The sequence below is a fragment of the Notechis scutatus genome, chromosome Z (genome assembly GCF_049901735.1).
Source record: "Notechis scutatus isolate UNSWTSFEM ecotype Mainland chromosome Z, rNotScu1.2, whole genome shotgun sequence".
Lineage (NCBI taxonomy): Eukaryota > Metazoa > Chordata > Lepidosauria > Squamata > Elapidae > Notechis > Notechis scutatus.
Window position 1 is genome coordinate 141,133,188 of NC_142025.1, and position 20,131 is coordinate 141,153,318.

Here is a 20,131-nt window from a genome sequence, read left to right on the forward strand (position 1 = left end):
GTCCATAAACAGGGAAATGGTCTTACTGAATAGACATCTTGCTGAACTGTATTGAGGAGGATACATGTTAAGGGTGATAGGTAGTCTTCGAATTACGAATGGCTGTATAGCGACCAAAGTTGCAATGGACTCCCCCCCCCAAATTACTTGGAACCTGGTTTTGAAGTTATGATGGTTGCAGACATACATGCACATATTCCTGTAGTCACGTAAAAAAGAAAAACGCAAAAAATAATGCCCATTGGGTAAAATGTATTTACTTGGCAACCAGAACATTCATTTAACGACTGCCTGAAAATATGACATAAAATCAGGTCCAGTCACATGGTGACCTGATTAACGACCACAACTTATACCTGTAATTCCAGGCTCAGTTATGGTCGTTAAATTGAGGACCATCTGTAATATTGTCTGTGGCAATATTTAATTATAAACAATGGTAATGCTTGCCTTTCTTTTATTGCTGTTTATATTCCATTTTTCCAAACAAATTTTCACAGTAATTTAATAGAAAAACAAAATATAATAAATACATGTTATCAAATATAAATATGTATATATACACACAGAGAGATAGAAAAGTATAGCATATTATAAATCAGCATGGGGGAGATGTTTTTAAAAAAAGGTCAAGAATCAAATGCTTTCTACAGTACAAGATGCTGGTTCCCAACAATTAAAACCTGTACAACCAGTAATGTTATCGTGTACAAATAATGAGATGTAGGCCGGAGGGAGTTTAGAGATATTTAAATAACTTACTTCATTAAATGGAACATTGAAAATAAATACAGCAACCAATCCATGTCAGTTTTATCATCTTGGGGGGAAAAAACCCTCAAGGTTAGCTTGGATGGTTTTTAATTCACAAGAGAAACCCAAGATTCTACCCACATCTTGCTTTCAAAATAAAGATGATTTGTAGTGAATTGCTGAGGCTCAAAGAAAGCAAAAGTAGGGCAAGAAACATGGATTCCTAGCTTGGCTACAAATGCCAAGGAAGCTGTAGTCTCGGCTCAAATCATGGCATACACACGTAATCATGGCATACACAATATAACAAACCACCCTGAAGAGTTTATTCAAAAGGCTAAGCCATAAGCCACAGCAGTTAAGTTTGTAGAATACCTAAATTTGAAGGAAACAAGCCATATCATGGTTTAATGCATTGGAAGAAGTATATCAGTCTCAATCGTCTAATAATTCTTTTGAGATACTAGAGAATCATAGTCACTGAAACAAAATGTAAATTGTATGGGACTGTCTGTAACTAATTGATAAGACTGTACTTAACACTAGAAAGCTCAGTTTTAGTACACAGGTCACTTAGTGTGTGTTGTTTTGGTTTTAATGATAAGAAAATTCCAAAGCATTAAAAAGCAAGACACAACTATACAAACTTTACAGCCTTTGAAAATGGATTTTTAGGAGTGTAAAAACTGGGCAAGTCAGTTTTGATCAGTTTAGTCCAGAAGTCTCCAAACTTGGCATACTTTAAGACTTACGGACTTCAATTCTTAAATTTAAAATTGCCAAGTTTGGAGACCCCTGGTTTAGTCCCAGGCTTATTTAGAGGTGGAAAAAAGGGAAATAAATATTTGCCATCTCCTGATATTTCAGGATCAGGGATGGAGAACCACATACTAACAAAAATAAAAAATGAAATGAGAAAGGCAGTGTTTCTTGACTTTGTCAGCTTTAAGACACGTGGCAGGGAATTCTGGGAATTGAAGTCCACACTTCTTTAAAGTTGTCACAGTTGAGAAACATGAGTAAGTGGATGCAATTTTGATTAGAAGATTTCCCAGGGTGTGATCACTCTTGTAGACATTTCTTTGTTACACCAACATTCATGTTGCTTCAAGACAGAGGTACGTACAGATCATAAGATGAAACAAAACTTCACTTTTCAATCCTTCATTGTAAAAGAAATCCTGATTTATGAACTTGCTAGCTAGAAGAAGGCTATACAGTCAGGCAAGTCTCCTTATCCGTGGCCTTTGGTAGAGGGGTTTTTTGCACATTGTAGTAAGCTGACCAGGCAGCCTTCATGATCCACTCTTCATAGTTCTTTACGAATGTGAAAACCCCTGGACGAATTATAGTTCCACATCCATTGCCAAAGCTGGAAATGCCGGCCAAGAACCACACCCCATTGTGGCTGCAAACCAAGGGGTCCCCAATGCTTACCTAGAGATTCAAGAATAGAAAGATTACCATCTCAAACCAACAAAACGGGAAGCTGGGCAATATTTCCAAATCATAAGGAAGCATAGGTAATGCAGGCAGAAATAAATGATGCTATTTGGGTTATCTGCGATATTGATTCTAGAAAAAACTTAATACCAGCAGTTGTAAATCTTAATTCTCCTTGATTATTAGTTTCAAATATAGCTTCTGCTTATGTTCAAAATTTCTAAGTATGTGTAAAATAAGAGTTGAGGAATCTTTTATTTATTCTGCCTTATTCTGTGGTATTTTTTCAATTTTCCATAATAGTTTACTGGCACTCCCTGGTGGTCTTCCACCAGCCACCTAACTAGGTCTAATCCTGCTTACCTTACATGCCTAGATAAGGTCAGTAGGATGCTATTTTGTTTAAGAGCTCCATTAATGGTACTATCAACAATAATACTTTTTCTGTGTCTTTTATGTGACAAGATGGGTGAAAATTCTTAGGTTACATTTTGAGTTTCAATGGCTTAAAAGAGGAAAAGATCTGAGATAGAATTTCTGGGTTTCATCTCCAATCAGCATAAAGAATTGGATTATTGAATTAAAGTTAGGAAAAAGCCTTAGAGTGTCCCTGTATTGAATGTTTCAGCAGCACAGACGATGCACAGCTCCACTGCTTTAAAAATAATGGTTTGTGCCCTGATTTTTGCTTTTATCTCTGTTGGGGAACATCAGTTAATAATACATAAATAATAGTTATTTAAATATAATTTAACTTTAAATAGTTATTAGTTAAATAAAAGTTGGACCATAAGAAAGGCTGAGCGCCAAAGAATTGAGGCCTTTGAACTATGGCGCTGGAGAAGACTCCTATGAGTCCCTTGGACTGCAAAGCGATCAAACCGGTCAGTCCTAGAGGAGATCAACCCTGACTGCTCTTTAGAAGGCCAGATCCTGAAGATGAAACTCAAATACTTTGGCCACCTAATGAGAAGGAAGGACTCACTGGAGAAGAGCCCAATGCTGGGAACGATTGAGGGCAATAGAAGAAGAAGGGGACGGCAGAGAATGAGGTGGTTGGAGTCACTGAAGCAGTAGGCCTGAGCTTAAATGGACTCCAGAAGATGGTAGAGGACAGGAAGGCCTGGAGGAACGTTGTCCATGGGGTCACGATTGGTCAAACACTTATTTCGCAACTAACAACAACAAAATAGTTATTTAACTATTTAATGTTTAGGGTGTTTTTTCCATTGGCTTTTTACTGTGGCAAGGAATTATAACTTCCCTGGAGTTAGTCTACCCCAAGCTGGTCAATTTGCATAAAAAAAGTTCTCACAACTGTTTAAGTGAACCATTTTCAACATAATTTATCTTTAAAACATCTAAGAAAACAGGCCACATTTAAATCAAGTATTAAATTTTAAAACAGGAGACATCTAAGTCAAATATATTTGTTCCTTTCATTTTTTTTTCAGGGAGAATCCAGAAATCTCAAATCCCCAAAAAGAAAGATCCCAGTGTTTTCATAAATTCAGTCTTCTGGCATTGTACTGCTCATAACAATTGTTTGTGGGAATGGTCAGGGTGAAGGTCCTTGCTCTGATTCCATTGATTCTAAGCCACAGATGAAAACTTTATTCTGGCAGTAGTGTCTCTTCATAGTACACCAGACAACTGCTGTATCACTGGCTAAACTCAGAGTACTCCTGAATTCACTCTAGTAATAAAAGAACAAATTTCAGCCAGATGAGAGATTTAGATTTTGGAATTACGAGGAAATTAAAATTCAAAATTCTCTAAAAACTGCACTGAAACAAGCATTCCTGTTCCCCTATTCAATGGAATCCATGCAGGAGAATGAGGAAACACCACTAATGTTTAGCAAAAAAAAAATATATGTTATTTTTTTCCAAAATGGGATGCAGTCCCTTCTGAAAGTAAGAAATATTCACTCCCATTTTGCAGAAAGTACCCATGTAGATGTGCATATGTTACCAAATCTGTCAAAACGTGCCACTGTTGGGAAATGTGAAAAGGCTAAAGTAGAATTTTTTATTGCATTAAAACTCTTATTAATGAATGGAGCCATATACAAGAAAAAAGACCTGGACAATTTTTTGTTTTAGAGAGATAACCCAGTCCCCCCCCCGTCCCCCCCGCCTTATATCATTTAAGATCACCTCTAAGCTGAGACATGGCAATTCCTTACCTCACAACGCATGGATCTGTTATGTGGTGCTGCACAGATCATATCAGACGTGATGGGAGTTTCTCTCCCAGGCTCACTCGATGCATTGTAGAGGCAGTTGCAATTCTTTGGGCCAAAGATTTTTGCCTCCACACTTTGCAGAGGGCTTGGCATCCCACGGCCATCTGGATAAAGAGGAAACAATATTGTTGAATAATTATAGTAATTCTGAATGAGCAGCATGGTGGCCTAGAGATGGAGCTCTCGCCTCACAATCAGGAGGCTGTGAGTTCACTCCTAGGTAGATATTTCTCTCGCTGGGTACAAAGAGAAAATATCTGATGTGAGCTCTGCATAGGTGTCAGGAAGGACATCCAGCCAGTAAATGCTCAGTTCCATTCAGTCGCCCCAACTCCACCCCAATGCAAGGGATGACAGGGTTGTTTTTTTAAAAAAAAGGGGGGGGTGTCATTCTAAATTTCTCATCTCCTTTCCTCCTTCTCCTGCAAAGCACCATAGATTTCTTCAACATTAGGCAGCATCCTGAGTTGTGACAACCTCTCTTTTCTCCATATCTTGTATCAGATTACAACTTACCAATTCTCCGCCCACGGGTCCAGCAAGTAGAGCCAAAGGGGAACTGGTGGGTAGCATATGGGGCACAAATGGCCCAGATGCTGTCGTTGAACACCACAGGTTGTGCCAGAGTGACTATTGCAATGTCGTAACCTTCCATCATGTCAACGTAGAGACCATGGAGCTCAATGTTTTGGACAGTCCTCTTCTCTCGCCATATTTGTTGCCCTCCTTCCAGCTGCTCTCCCAGAAATACCTCCCAGCCTTCCGTTTCCTGGCGCCTGGAAAACATCACGCAGAAGGAAAAAGAATGATGCCCGAGTAAAACAAAAAAAGTAAATCTCTGCAATCAGATTGGATTGAATACAGACAGTCCTCCATTTATGACAATTGGGACTGGAGCTTCTGTTGCTAAGCAATGCGGACATTAAGTGAATCACATCCAACTTTACAACCTCTTTTGCCCCTGTCTTTAAGCGAATATATGTGGTTGTTAAGCGAATTGGGCAGGTGTTGACAAATCTGGCTTCCCCCATTGAATTTGTTTGCCGGAAGCCCGCAGGAAAGTCACGAATGGTGATCACACGATTCTAGGATCCTGCAATCGTCGTAACAATGTGCTGGTTGCCAAGTGCCCAAATTTTGTTCATGTGATCATGGGAACACTGCAATGTCATAAGTAGGAGGCCCGGTCATGTCACTTTTTGTCAGCACTGTTGTAACTTTGAATGGTCATTAAACAAGTATAAGTCAAATATTGTCTGTAATAATTTTGGACTGCAGTTTGGTGGTTTGATTTAATATAAAGAGGGAGGTTTTCCAGATGTTCTGATTTTTGTAAAGTCAGGCCAAAAATTCTGGGAGTTGGGATTCTACCGCAGTCAGTTTGGTTTGTGGTTAAGGCACCAGGCTAGAAAACTGGGAGGTGGGGAATTCTAGTCCTGGCTTAGCCATGAAAACCAGCTGGGTGACTTTGAGTCAGTCTTTTAGCCTAACTTACCTCGCAGGGTTGGATATATTTGCTACCTTGAGTTATTTGTAAAAATAATAAAGGCAGGATACAAATAAATAGTCACCAAGAACCATGGCTGAGGCTTAGTGCCAGATTCATTCATGTTTACAATATAGAGAAATGAATGGGTCAGGTTAGCTAAGCTAGAGAACATTCAAAGGACACCCATTAGTTGAAAAGAAGTTTTCCGATCTAATCCAAAGTCACTGAGATAAATGTGGATATTGACCAACATGGGCTCTTCCCTACTCAGAGGCTGCCTCACTCCCATCTTTCACTCACCCAATGAAGCACTGGGCAGCAGTCAGGATCCGGTCTTCCCCAATTAAGGTGCCTCCACAGGCATGCTCTCCTTCGTACTGTAGACTTGTATACCAAGGCCATTGTTTGTTCTCCTGTTTCAGGACCCCACAGCCTGGAGGTCAATAAAGAATGCAAGTAGTCCTCAACTTATGACCACAATTCAGCCCAGAAGTTCTGTTGCTAAGCAAGACAGTTGCTTTGCCTCATTTTATGACCTTTCTTGCCACAGTTGTTATGGGAGTGACTGCAGTTCTTAAATTAGTAACCCGGTTGTTAAATGAATCTGGCTTCCTCATTGACTTTGCTTGTCAATGTTAGCTTCACATGCAGTGCCCCTGGGACACTGAAACCGTCACAAGTACTTGCTGGTTGCCAAGTGTCCAAAATGGTGACCATGGGGATTCTGCAATGGTCGTAAATGTGAAAAACAGTCACAAGTCACTCTTTTCAGTGCCGTTGTAACTTCGAACGGTCACTAAACAAATGGGTATAAGAGGCGGACTACCTGTAACATGAGGTGTCACTTCATCTTATGTCTCCAAAGACAACAGGTACAGTACACACATATATATGGCTACATCCATCATCACCTACTCCACATTGGCAAGGGTGTGCCAGACATGAACCCTGAATCCCTCCAAGCAACTCACACATGGTGACACCAAAGTTTTTCACAGTGTATATATTGAAGGGGAAATAAAATAAGCAAAAGAGGCCGGTTGAGTTGCTGTGAAAGGGAAAACATTTTTTCTGGTTTTCAAACCACACATAGCCAAAATGTTACTATTCCATACAGAAGGAATTATTCCTCCTGGGTGTGGCCTTTGGATGCTTGGATGAATAAATAAGCCATATAATTCCTGTCACAAAAAAGGCACTAATGAGAACATCCAGCTTTAAACCATGATATGCCCAGATAAGAAGCAATACTCAGATGGGGATCCTGTGACATTCCAAATGTGATTGTGTTCCAGTTCCCATCATCCCAAGCAACATTGTTAGTAGGAGTGGAGATTGTAGTCCAGTGTAGGAAGAGCTATCAATCCCCTCTTCTCTCTGATGCACTAAATGGGCCTTAAATTAAGATTAGAGTGTAGACTATGGGTGTACTTCATTTCCCAGGCTGGCTGGAGAATTCTGGGAATTGAAATCCACCTCTTGAAATTACTGGGCTTGAGAAATGCTGCTCTGTGAGATGAGAGCCAGTTTGGCATTGTGATTAAAACAGCAATTATACAGAATTGGTGACTAGTAAGAGCAATGTTTCCCAACATTAGCAATTTTAAGATGTCTGGATTTCAATGTGGCTGGCTGGAGAATTCTGAGAGTTGCAGTCCACACATCTTCAGGTTGCCAAGGTAAGCATCATTGATTCTGTTTTTGGTTGATAGCTGGTATTTATTGCAAAAGCAAACTTTTGCAAGTCTTTGGTTTAAGCATGGATAATGCAGGGGACGTTGTAGCTCAGTGTCTAAGATGCTGAGCTTGTCGATCAGAAAGGTTGGCAGTTTGGTGGTTTGAATCCCTAGTGCCGCATAACGGAGTGAGCTCCCGTTACCTGCCCCAGCTTCTGCCAACCTAGCAGCTCAAAAGCATGTAAAAATGCAAGTAGAAAAATAGGGACCACTTTGGTGGGAAGGTAACAGCGTCATGCCGGCCACATGACCACAGAGATGTCTTCGGACAGTGCTGGCTCTTTGGCTTTGTAATGGAGATGAGCACCGCCCCCTAGAGCCAGAAATGATTAGCACATATGTGTGAGGGGAACCTTTACCTTTACCTTAATGCAAACAGACTTAGAAGTTAATTTGGAATCCATGGTTAGCTTAAACCCTTCCTTCTCTGAAAAAAGAAGAGGCAGAACTGAAAGCTGGGTCAGAAAGCAAGAAGGTGAAACTAAGGAACGTCACCAAAATCCTGAAGGGAGGCTTTGAAGAGTGGATTGTCAGTGAAGGTAGCGAGATGTGAAGATGCCTACCTGTGCACATGTAACTGTCAGTGGTGTTGGGTATGGGCTCAATCTGATTGGCAAAGGAGGCCCCTTCAACGTGAGACTGGATCCAGTTGCTATAGGCTCTTGTGTCTGTCAAGAGGGTGGGTCCGTAGAATTGGGCACAACTCATGGAGGAACTCATGATCCCTGCTTGGAACCATCGGCCATTCTCCAGGCAAACCAGCGGGCCACCCGAGTCGCCCTAGGTGGAAAGAGATTTATTTATTTTTTTGCATTTTCTCTGCATACACAGTGATGTCTGGCTCCATCTCCTCCTTTGCTAGCGGGTTTTCTTACTGCACGATCCACCAGTGGGAGCTAGTGGCAAGGAGATGCCTCAGACTGCTAAATTAGAAACTTTTCCAGCCTTTGATGGGCAACAACATTAAGTTAAGGGCATGGAGTAGATGAAGGGGGGGGGGAACCCTAGAGATAGGCACCAAGGAAAAGATTAATTATGAGAATTAGGAATTCATTGATGCTAAAACCAACCACCAGAACTGGGAAATCTGTTGGTCTTAATCATAGAAATACAGGGCTGGAAGATACCGTGGAGGCCTTCTAATCCAAACTGTTCTTGAAAACCTCCAGCAAAGGGGCATCCACAACTCCAGAAGGCAAGCTTTTCTATTGATTAATTACTCTCAGTGTTAGAAAATTCCTCCTTATTTTAAGGTTTGATCTCCTCTGATGAGCTTCCCGCTATTGCTTCTTGCCCTGTCCTCGGGTGCTTTGGAGAATAAATCGATTTAGGTGTCTCTAGTCTGGTGAAAAGAAGGACTACAGTGACACAACAGCAGTCTTCCAATCTTTGAGGGGCTGCCACGAAGAAGAAGGAGTCGACCTATTTTGCAGAGTACCAGAAGGCAAGACAAGAAACAACAGGTGGAAACTAATCAAGCAGAGAAGCAACCTAGACCTAAGGAGAGAATTTCCTGACAATCAGTGGAACAACTTGCCTCCAAAAGGTGTGAGTGTTACAGTACTGGAGGTTCTAAAGAAGAGAATGGCAGCCATTTGTCTGGAATGGTATAGGGTCTCCTGCCTTGAGCAGGGTTTGAACTAGAAGATCTGGAAGATCCCTTCTAGTATCATTATTATGTTATTATGTTATATTAAGCTAGATCTAATTATCTCAAGTTATACTTAAAGCCCCCTGCTGAATTCCTTTTCTTCACCATGTTGCATTCCCTCTGTGCTATACAGGAAAAAAATGGAGGGAACTGTACAACTTCCTGAACCATTTTCTAACCTCTGGATTCGAAGATTTTCTCAAATATTGCTGCCGACTCCCCAAACTCAGATCTAGAGGGCTAGAAATTTGATTTACATTCTTGCTTTAACATTAACAACCAATTCTTGTCCATCAAGGGAGAGTCATGTGAAGATATTTAAATTTAGTAGCTGAAACAGTGAGGTTGCACAATGAGCAAATAAGAGCAGACAAAGAATACAATCACCATGTGCTTTACTGATCAACTATATTACTCTTCAGTGGTGGGATTCAATTTTTTTTTACTACCGATTCTGTGGGCGTGGGTTGATGGGCGTGGCAGGGGAAGAATACTGTAAAATCTCCAGTCATAGATGGTATTTGCTGGTTCTCTGAACTACTCAAAATTTCTGCTACCAGTTCTCTAGAACTGGTCAGAACCTGCTGAATACCACCTCTGTTACTGTTACCGGAAACAGGAAATTCTACTTAGAAAAAAAGAGCATGATAGATCCAAACTTGTAAATTCTGCCATCTACTGGCTAAATACTTTTGTAGTCGTTGCAATACAAAATACATCCCAACAGGTATTCCAAGTTTCCAACAGTTAGGAAGCGGCAGACAAGCACATGATTCTTTGTATGTTGGGAGTGTGTTGTTTGACTAACCTTACAAGGTCCTCTCTTGCGGTCAGGAGTCATGGCGCAGACCATGCCAGGCAAGGCAGGGTTGACAATCCGCCTGTTGCGCAGATTGCTGTAAATGCAGTTGCAGATGTCGACAGTCAAGAGGTCCATGGTTATCTCTTGGAGGTTCATGGGGTCTGGCAGGTGGACTGGAAGGCAAGAAAGAATAAGGTTAAACATGCAGAACCGGTAGCCCTAAACACATCATTTTGCACTGAAATGCATGCATACACACACTCTAGATACACTCAAGTATGCACACACACAAAAACTAGCATGCTTGCACATACTCACTCATTCTCTTGCCTCTAGTGCATGTAGTCCTTGATTTATGACCACAATTGAATCCAAAATTTCTCTTGCTAAGTGAGACAGTTAAGTGAATGTTGCCCCATTTTATGGCCTTTCTTGCCACAGTTATTAAATGAATCACTGCACTTGTTAAGTTAGTAGCACAGTTGTTAATTTGGCTTCCCCCATTGACTTTGCTTGTCACAAAAGTTAATCACATGATCCCAGGACACTGCCGCTGTCATAAATATGAGGCAGCTGCCAAGCAACTGAATTTTGATCACGTGACCAAGAGGATGCTGCAGCAGTTGTGTAAAAAATGGCCATAAGTCACTTCTTTCAGTGCCCTTGTAACTTCAATTGGTTACTAAATGAACTGTTGTAAGTTGAGGACTACCTGAAGTCTCTCAGACAAGACACTGTCCACCTCCACTTCGTTTCGACCTGGCTTCAGCCCCCGTTTTTCTGGGTTCTTTATGGGGCTGTATCCATTGCCACTAATCCCATCAGCATCTATGGATCCTGGCCGCTAAGCAACTGAGGAAGACTTCCTTTTCATCAGAATGCTGGTTTCCTCCCACCGAGGGAGGGAAATAATGTAACTAGCAAGGTGATGGCTAGCGATAGTTTTATCCACACTTAATGTGTCCAGGACCCACCTAAAGCAGGGGTCCCCACCCCTGGGCCATGGCGCACTACCAGGTCTTGAGCCGATTAGAATCGGGCTGTGGAAGTGGTGAGCGAGTGCGTACATGCATGCAGTGGCTGGGCGCATGCTTGCATGGTCCATTTGCGGCGAGTGGTGGGTGTGCATGCCTGCCGCTTGTGCAGATGGAGCTGCACATGCATGTACTTGTCCACCAATTGTGTAGAACCATCCCCTTCTCTCCCCAACCCCAACCTGCCAGTCCACAAAGCCAGAAAGGCTGGGGAACCCTGCCCTGAAGCCTCTCCTTATCAATAAGAAACTCCAGGCCTTTTTTTTTTAATCTGTCTTTACAGATTCCTGAAGCTAGATATGAAGACCCTCCAGGCCTCTCCCACTCTAACTCCTTCTATTCACCATTGGCCGCAACGTCTCCCCAGCCAGTCAGCCAGCACTGGGTCCCAAAAGCAAAGCGGTGCTCAGCGAAGGGCAGGCAGATGGGCGCGATGTCTCTGGTGTAGCGCACAGGCTTGGCCAGGTGCACCAGAGCAATGTCATGGCCTGTCTCATAGCTGGTGTAGTTTTCGTGAGGGATGACCATGGAGACATTCCGTTTTGACCCTCGGGGCCTCCTGCCGGTCAGTCTGACACTTCCCAAGATCACGCTCCACTGGTCCAGGTGAATTTCTTTCCCAATCCTGGAATAAAACAACATCTGTATAAGAGAGCTGTAATTCCCTTCCCAACCTTCTACCATCTACACCTGGAATCCAGTCTTGGTCACCACATTACAAAAAAAGATGTTGAGACTTTGGGAAAAATGCAGAGACCTGGAGACTAAAACATATGAAGAACAATTGCAGGATTTGGGTTTGGCTAATCTAGAGAAAAGGAGGATTAAGGGGGACATGGTAGCAGTATTCCAGTATTTGAGGGGCTGCCACAAAGAAGGGGGGCAATTTATTTTCCAAAGCCCCAGAAGGCAGGACAAGAAACAATGGATGGAAATTAATCAAGGAGAGAAGCAATCTGGAATTAAGGAGAAACTTCCTTAGTTCAGTGAAGGACAGTTCATTGTGAGAACAATTAACCAGTGGAACAGCTTGCCTTCAGAAGTTGTGGGTGCTTCACCACCGGAAGCTTTGAAGAAGAGACTGAACAGTCACTTGTCTGAAATGGTGTAGGATCTCTTGCTTGAGCAGGGGGCTGGACTAGATGGCCTCCAAGGTACCTTCCAGCTCTATTCTGATTCTGATGTTTTTGATTCTGTACAATTCCCATCATTCACAGCCAATATAAATGACTGAAGATGATGAAACACAGGGATTTTAATGTGGAGAAAGATTCAGGTTGAAGAAAGATTACCTTGGGGTAAATACCTTGGGTTTTAATTGATAGAAAAAAGTTGACCATTTTGCTAAAGACACACGGAACAATTCTGAAATGTCTGTTTATTACAGCTAGTCCTCAACTTACAACCATTTGTTTAGTGATTGTTTGAAGTTACAATGGTACGGAAAAGAGTGACTTATTACCATTTTTCACATTTAATGACCGTTGTAGCATTCCCCATCATCACATGATCAAAATTTGGGTACTTTTGGGGGCTCAACTATGGTCGTAAGTCAAGGACTATATGTATTATTTTCATTCAGGGACACCTAAACTAACAGTCCTAAGCATTCCCAGGTAAAACTGTGCATCTGTCTTCTGTCTTTCTGGAGAATTAGTTCCAGAGTAGCCAGCCCAATGATTTGATTTGGTGTTTGGCAGCTACTGGTTCAATTGAATCAATTCCATTTGATTCAATTAAATTCAGTTGTAGACTAGTACAAGGTGAATACTCTGTGAATAGCTAGCTGGATAACTGGATAGCTAGACAGACAAACAGATAGTTAGATAAATAGGATATGGATTGCATATTAGGGTGCCTGTGTGTGATGATGAACAAAATCAATTCTAAGACAAAGTTAAAATACATGCATTAAATAATCCAACTAGCAACTCTAAGTGAGATCCAGGATTCAACCTATATTAAATGATTATGTAGAGTCTAAAATTACATTAAATGTAATAATATCTAAAATTACAACAAAGTGATACTATCTAACACTTAAATGAATTATAACTACAGAGAATGCATTGCAGAAAGTTGGCCTTTTGGGGTCTGAAGGATTTTTCATGCTGCTGCACCAAAGGTAACTACATATGTTGTAACAAAAGCAGCTTTCCACTGCCAATTTAAATCAAAACAGTCTTCAATGGGTTATGGTGGCAGAAGTAGGTTGAGCCACCGATGAGCCACTAGGAGGTATAAAGAACCTTGTCAGAGTAAGAGGCATATGAGGGGCATGAAGAAAAGAGCACCCATCTTTACTTACTCGTAAAAGCAGTGGGCAGCAGTGAGAACCCATTGATCATTAATGAGGCTTCCTCCGCAGATATGTTGGTTGCGATATTGGACACTGACTTGCCACCGCCACTCGCCAGGCTGGGCGTTCACACCACCCGCTATCCGTAGAACAGGCCGTTGAATTCCACATGTTAATGCTGGATGGGGAACAGGAAGATTAAAAGGCAACTTAGAGAGAGGTTATCCAATTTTGTTTTGGTGCCTTGGAGCCACTGTTGACTCCTGGGTGAGTCCTGTGGTTTTCTTGCTAAGGTTTATGGAAGTGGTTTGCCCTTGCCTGCTTCCCAGGGTTGAGAGAGAGTGGCTGGCCCGAGTCATCTAGCTAGCTTCATGCCTAAGGTGGGGTCTGAACTCAGTCTCCTGGTTTCTAGCCTGGTGTCTTAAGCACCGTACCAAACTGGCCCTCACTTGATAGAGCAGGTTTTCTCAACAATGGCAACTTTATGATATATTGACTTCAACTCCCAGAATTCTCTTTAAAATTATTGAAACTATAATAAGTTAGCCATATGGGATTAGTAAAGTCTTGTTCTTCTCTTATTGGCTGGTGAAATGTACAGCTTCAGAGCAGGTAACTGGGATTTGGGGGTGGGGTATGCTTTGTTTCTGAAATAGTCCTGATCACATCAATATGATGCAAGACCATTTTTTCCAATTTAAACCCAGAAGCCAACATTTTAAGCAATCCAAATATTGTTTGCAGCTACCTTTCAAACTTAGGATAGAAGGGTCCCATACTAATCCATTTTCAGCCCAAACCTTATGTGGTTTTATGTAATTAGAAAGTGTTGCAAACTAAAAAAGAAACATGTCCTATTAATGATCATACCTGGAACTGATGATCCTCTGTGAAGAGCTGGTAAAAACAAAAAACACGGTTGTGTTAAAATCTCCTTCAAAATAAAATTCAATATCTAGTTAAATGCATATATAAATCCCCTTTGCTACCAAATAGACATTTAAAGTTACATACAAGTAAGATAAAGTATCAACAATTAAAATGTATCCACAAACACACCCAGCTTTCTGCAGAATTTCTAACTGGCTATAAGTCAGTTGATTTGATAGGGAAGAATTGCCTTTGAGATAAACGGACATGTTTGTCCTGGGTTATCTCTGCAGTTGCGTGACTTCAGACATATTAGTCATGCCTGATTCAGTTCAAAGGGGCTACTCACTTGGAGTGGCAATTTCCAGCTGCTTGCGACACAAATAGAAGCTGCTTCCTCAGTTGCTCCTTTAGGGATTTTTCCCAAATTTCCAAACAATGAACTGATGAGAAATTTTGGCAACAAATATTGAATTGGCTTCTTTTTAGCATTGCCATTTGATCAGCAGCAGTTGATTAAGTACAGGAAGTCCTTGACTTATGACCATAATTGAGCCCCAAATTTCTGCGGCTAAGCAAGACAATTGTTAAGGGAGTTTTGCACCATTTTAAAAGCATTCTTGCCACAGCTGTTAAGTGAATCATTGCAGTTGTTAAGTTAGTAACACGGTTGTTAAGTGAATCTAGTTTCCCCGTTACTTTTGCTTTTCAGAAGGTCACAAAAGGGGATCGTGTGACCCTGGGACACTGTAACCATCATGCCGGTTTTCAAGTGTCTGCATTTTGATCATGTGACCAAGAGGATGCTGCAATGGTTGTAAGTGTGAGGTCATAACTCACTTTTGCCAGTGCTGTTGTAACTTCGAATGATCACTAAATGAATGGTTGTAAGTTGAGGGCTATCTGTAGTAAAACCTGATAGTTCCTGTATGGAAAATATAAATTGCTAATACCTGCAAATTGCTATTAAGAGCCTCAGTAAATGTTGAAAGTTAAATAGGATGAACAAACATCTGAGTAATGCTTTGGCAAATTTAGATTCAACCCTTCTCTACTACAGTACTTAGGTTCAATTTAGCTTCAAAAAAAATATGTTTGCTTTGTAACCCTCTAATATAATGAGATCATGTCTATTCCACTGAAGTCGGATGTGTTTTTTGTTGGATGACCAGGAAACATCAAGGCAGGCTGAGATCCACATGAAACACTAAAAATGCAGGCTGGTGTGGCTTTGTTTGTCAAAGGACAACTCTCAACATGGGGCATGCCAACCGCCTTGACTAAGAGCTTTTGCATGAGCTAAGATAAACTCCTGGTAGGTGTAACGCTTGCAAACCGTGACTTAATGCCTTTTATCCAGACGCCTGCTGCTCTAAGCAAGATTTTAAGGAGGCAAGATTATCCCTGAAAGAAGAAATGGGGATCACTCCCTTGGGGCCCATATCCGCCTTCCCGTGCGTCATTCATGACCTCATCCTTTGAATCCGGTTCAATTCATACGCCGAATAAAAATCAGCAGCTACAGGTAGTCCTCAACTTACAACCACTTGTTCAGTGACTGTTTGAAGTTACAACGGCACCGAAGAAAGCGACTTATGGCCGTTTTTCATGCTTGTGGCCATCGTAGCATCCCCGTGGTCATGGGATCAAAATGTAGCTGCTTTGTGTGCTTAGGATGGTTGCACTGTCCCAGGGTCACACGATGATCATGTTTCACAGCTTTTAAAGTCAATGGGGGGATGCCAGGTTTGTTTAACAACCACATGGTTTGCTTAACAGCTGCATTGCCTAACAACTGTGGCAGTAAAGGTCATCAAATGGAGCAAAATACATGTAACAACTGCCTCACTTAGCAACCAAAATTCTGGACTCAGTTGTGGTCATAAATCGAGGACTACTTGCATGCAATTCTGAGCCGGTAATATACATTAACAGTTGTTAGAGAGTGGTGTGTGTGTGTGTGTGTGTGTGTGTGTGCGTGCGTGCGCGCGTGCCTGCCTGCCTATGGAATCTTTTTGAATATTGTCCGTAAAAAGAAAAAACACCATGAGGGAAATCACTTTCCTTTAAACCCAATCTACATTTGGCTAAATTCCTATTTTCTAGATGTTTGAAAAAGAATTTAAAAAAATTTCCTGCTGCTAAAAAAAAAATCTGAAGTGGTGCATATGTTTTTTGGGATTTTTCTCTTTCCCTCAATTATCTCATAGGCCGGATCCTCCTTAGAATAAAATTGTGGTTCAAAATTGAGAGGAATGCAGGCCAAACCCTTCATGTTCTGGTAAGCCTTCCAGGCTATGCACCAGGCAAGGGTCCAAAAAAATCAAGATGGCAGCCACAACAAAAACCAAGATGTCGACCACAAGAAAAATTAAGATGGCGGCCACAAGGAAAATCAAGATGGCGGCCACAAGGAAAATCAAGATGGCTGTGTCACTCTTGTTATGTCCAGATAGTTATGGTGCCACCTTGGCTTTTGAGCCCACCTGTGTACCCTCCAGGATCTCTTTATCGCCTCTCTTAGGTTCAGCTCGCAATAGCAGGGAAAAAAGAACCAGGGATAGCCACTTTAATTTCCCACTATCCCCCAAACCCCACTTCAATGGCCGCATTTACTGATTTTTGGCAGACTTAAATAACAAACTAGATTAGGAACCCAGGTTTGAGCAATGGCAGTAACTGGATATAACAGCAAGCAGTGATGCAGAACACAGGGGAACAAAAGAGCCGGAAAATGAGGGAAAGTCACAAAAGGTAGTATAAATATCTTATTTCGATATTTGTTCATGACGGAAGTTTACGAGGGTTGACAAAGGGAAACCCCAGAAAAATGGCTATCCTATTTCTTAGCAATCAAGTGAACACAATCATAATGTGCCAGCACATCGAACTTGCCTTTGATACAGGAAGGCCTACAATTGGTGTCTTTCTCTCACTCTCCAAAGTGAGGTCAAAAAAGACAAAGTGGCCAGTTTGGCACCAGAGATCAAATATGTACAAATAAATATAAAACTTCCTTATTTTATGAGCAGGACCTACAGTTGCCATCTTGCTATTTTGATCCCTTCCCAACTCCGCAATGAATCTGTGCCTTTCTGCACAGCCATTGTTTATGGCCAGCCGCTTCCTTGTAAAACGACTTTGCAATCTTGAGAAAAATCAAATAAAATGTTCAATTTTGAGATCTGAAATCTCGAAACAATTCCCACTTGTGTCTGACGGAATAAAGAATGATGGTGGTAAACAAAACTGGCATTTTTTAGCTAGCATTTCACAGGTTAAAGGGTTGGAGTTCTGACATTTAAAACAGGTTCTGCTGCTCAGCTGGGAAAGAAGATTTATAACCAACATTGACATTCTTAGCAAACTACAATTGTTTGGCTTTCTCACATCTTCAGATTCCTTCCATGAAACAGCTGCAGGAAAAAATCAAGGAACCTTGCCCCCAGGAAGCAAAGTTTGTGTGTGGGTCAAGATGAAGGATGTGAATGCACAACTGAAGACACAGAAGCTTTTTAATGTGACATTTGGGGAATCGCTTTACATTAGCTGACAGCTCCCTTGGAGGGTGATGGTAGCTTGTTCGTCTGACTGCTTTGGTGTCTCCAAGGCACGGAATGGCAGCAATGATAACAAGCAAAAATTCAACAGGGGGAGATTTCCCCAGCATAATATCTTTTCACAAAGATATTGGGCTGGCAGACTGGCTAGCTGGATAGATAGATGATTAGACAGACAGACGGATGGATGGCGGGAGGGAGGAAGGGAGGCTGGAAGAAAGAGACAGAGAGAGAGACAGACAGATGACAAAGTAGCCTCTGCAAACTTATCAAGAACCATACATACTCAGCGAAGAATAGCGTATCTTCTCCCATTTGCAACATCCCCAGTGGAAGAAATGTTACCCATGGGAAGTTTTACACTAAGAGTTACATGTGTGCTCTCCAGTGCCAAACTGAGTTCATCTTTAGCCATGTTTTAAAACTCACAGAAATGCATAGGAAAAGTTTGCAATCAGTAGCCTAAGTTTGGCTGATTACAGTAGGAAATTGAGATTAGATCAATCTAGATCAATGCTTCTCAACCTTAGAAACTTTAAGACGGGTGCTGGGGAATTCAGGGAGTTGAAGTCTTAAAGTTTTGCTGTGGTTGAGAAACACTGGTCTAGATCCAATACGTACACTGCACTTTCTTAAAGGCAGCCATGTGTTACACAAGCATCACCAGCAGTGATCTTCCTGTTTGAAGCTCAGGGCGATATCTGAATCAGCTCTCTCCATCACTAACCCTGCTCTCTTGTGAAACAGTTACATTTCCTGTAAAATAAATATATATATATATATATTGAAATCGCCTGCTTCCAGGACTAACAAGAGCCCCTGGTTTGCAGAGAGGAAGGGATGCTCATCCTCATTGCCACATTGGGGGAAAAACTTACTGATTTCTGCAGATGAGCCTGGAACAGCCAGGATAGTAAATGCAGTTGGCTTTGCTTAGACATCCTTCTTTCACCCTTTTTCCTCTCAAAATGAGAGATGAGAAGGTTTTGAACTCAATGCCTCCATGGGCACCACTTCCAGACATTATTAAATTTATTCTAAACAGAGATACCAGATTGCAGAATCAGATTGCTGTTAAGGTAGTGTTATTGGTTGTTCCAGTTTATCCCAAAAGGGATATGGCGTCTCCAGCTGGTCTTTTCTAATACTGAGTACACCCCATTTTTTTTCAGAAGCAGCCAGAATCAAATGAAATTAAACTATGCAACTTTCAAGAGTTCCAGCCTCTTACATATTTTTTTTATAAAGTACCGATTGCTTGCATACTCCCCCTGTTTTTTTGCTAATCTGTCTCTTCATTAGCTATATCTCCCTTTGCACGCACCTTTACATTCTCTTTACCCACTATAAAAAAATGTAAATACTACGTATAAAGATTTTTTTATTGGCTGGGTAGTGGCCCTTAATGGGCCTTATTCCCACCCATTATCCAGTCACTGCTACCATATGGCACATGGTAGAACTCTATTAACTTATTTATCGCAGATAATATTTGTTTTAGACAAAGCTGTTTGGGTCTGGCTTGAGAATTTGGCTTTGTTTTCTGTAGCCAAAGTGCAATGGAGGGAGACGCTCCATTTAACCATCCAATTACCTTTCTAATAAACAAACAGTAGATTATCTAACAACCAAACTGAATCATCTTGTAATAAATTATAAATCAAACTAGCCCTCTATAGACCAGGCCCAGACCTGGTCTCAATAACCCTTTATCAAACTTAGTGACTCACCCAAAAGGATCAAGGCCAGAATCAGCCCAATGTTGGCAGATCTTATCTGTCTGGTCATCTTTGCCAAGTTATTTCTTTGCATCTGCTTGTTCTGTGCAGGACTCAAGGTTTATATATATTCCAGGCATGTTACAGGAGGAGGATCCTCAAGTTGCTCCGCCCCCATCACACCTCTTCTGCCCTTGCACAATCTGGCATTTTTTGACATGTGTAAGCTGAAGCTAAATTAGTCATCTTCCTCTCCCCCCAACCCCCACCAAAGACTTAATATGCTTTGCCAGAATATTAACAACAGTGGTCCTGCTAAGCTAGCAGGAGCGGGGGGGGGGGGATGACTTTTTAATCATTCTGTGGCTTTCCTCTTGCTCCTTGTAAGATGGATTCAGACAACCTTTTCTGCCAGCTTTTGCTGCTTGAAACTCTTCGGGTCTTATATATGCAGGAATTCCTTTACAAGGATAGAAACTAGCCTCGCCTCTCCGAGCTCTCAGTGCCAATAATTCGCAAACTACATAG

The 20,131-nt window shown here is 41.5% G+C and overlaps 1 protein-coding gene across 2 annotated transcripts; it reads right to left on the reverse strand.

The window, feature by feature from the left end:
- Window positions 1-440: 440 nt before the first annotated feature.
- On the reverse strand, window positions 441-19,738 carry PRSS53 (serine protease 53). 2 transcript variants are annotated; one of them, XM_026683500.2, is made up of 10 exons: window positions 19,616-19,738; window positions 14,326-14,352; window positions 13,465-13,633; window positions 11,501-11,781; window positions 10,129-10,295; window positions 8,233-8,449; window positions 6,234-6,366; window positions 4,961-5,220; window positions 4,385-4,548; window positions 441-2,190 (listed from the first exon to the last, which is right to left on the reverse strand). In XM_026683500.2, exons 1-10 carry the CDS (start codon window positions 19,695-19,697, stop codon window positions 1,966-1,968), a joined length of 1,725 nt encoding a protein of 574 aa, XP_026539285.2. In that variant the 5' UTR covers window positions 19,698-19,738; the 3' UTR covers window positions 441-1,965. The 2 variants fall into 2 exon arrangements, with proteins under 2 accessions (XP_026539285.2, XP_087802866.1); XM_087946740.1 differs by lacking the exon at window positions 19,616-19,738 and adding an exon at window positions 18,507-18,632.
- Between the last annotated feature and the right edge of the window lie 393 nt (window positions 19,739-20,131).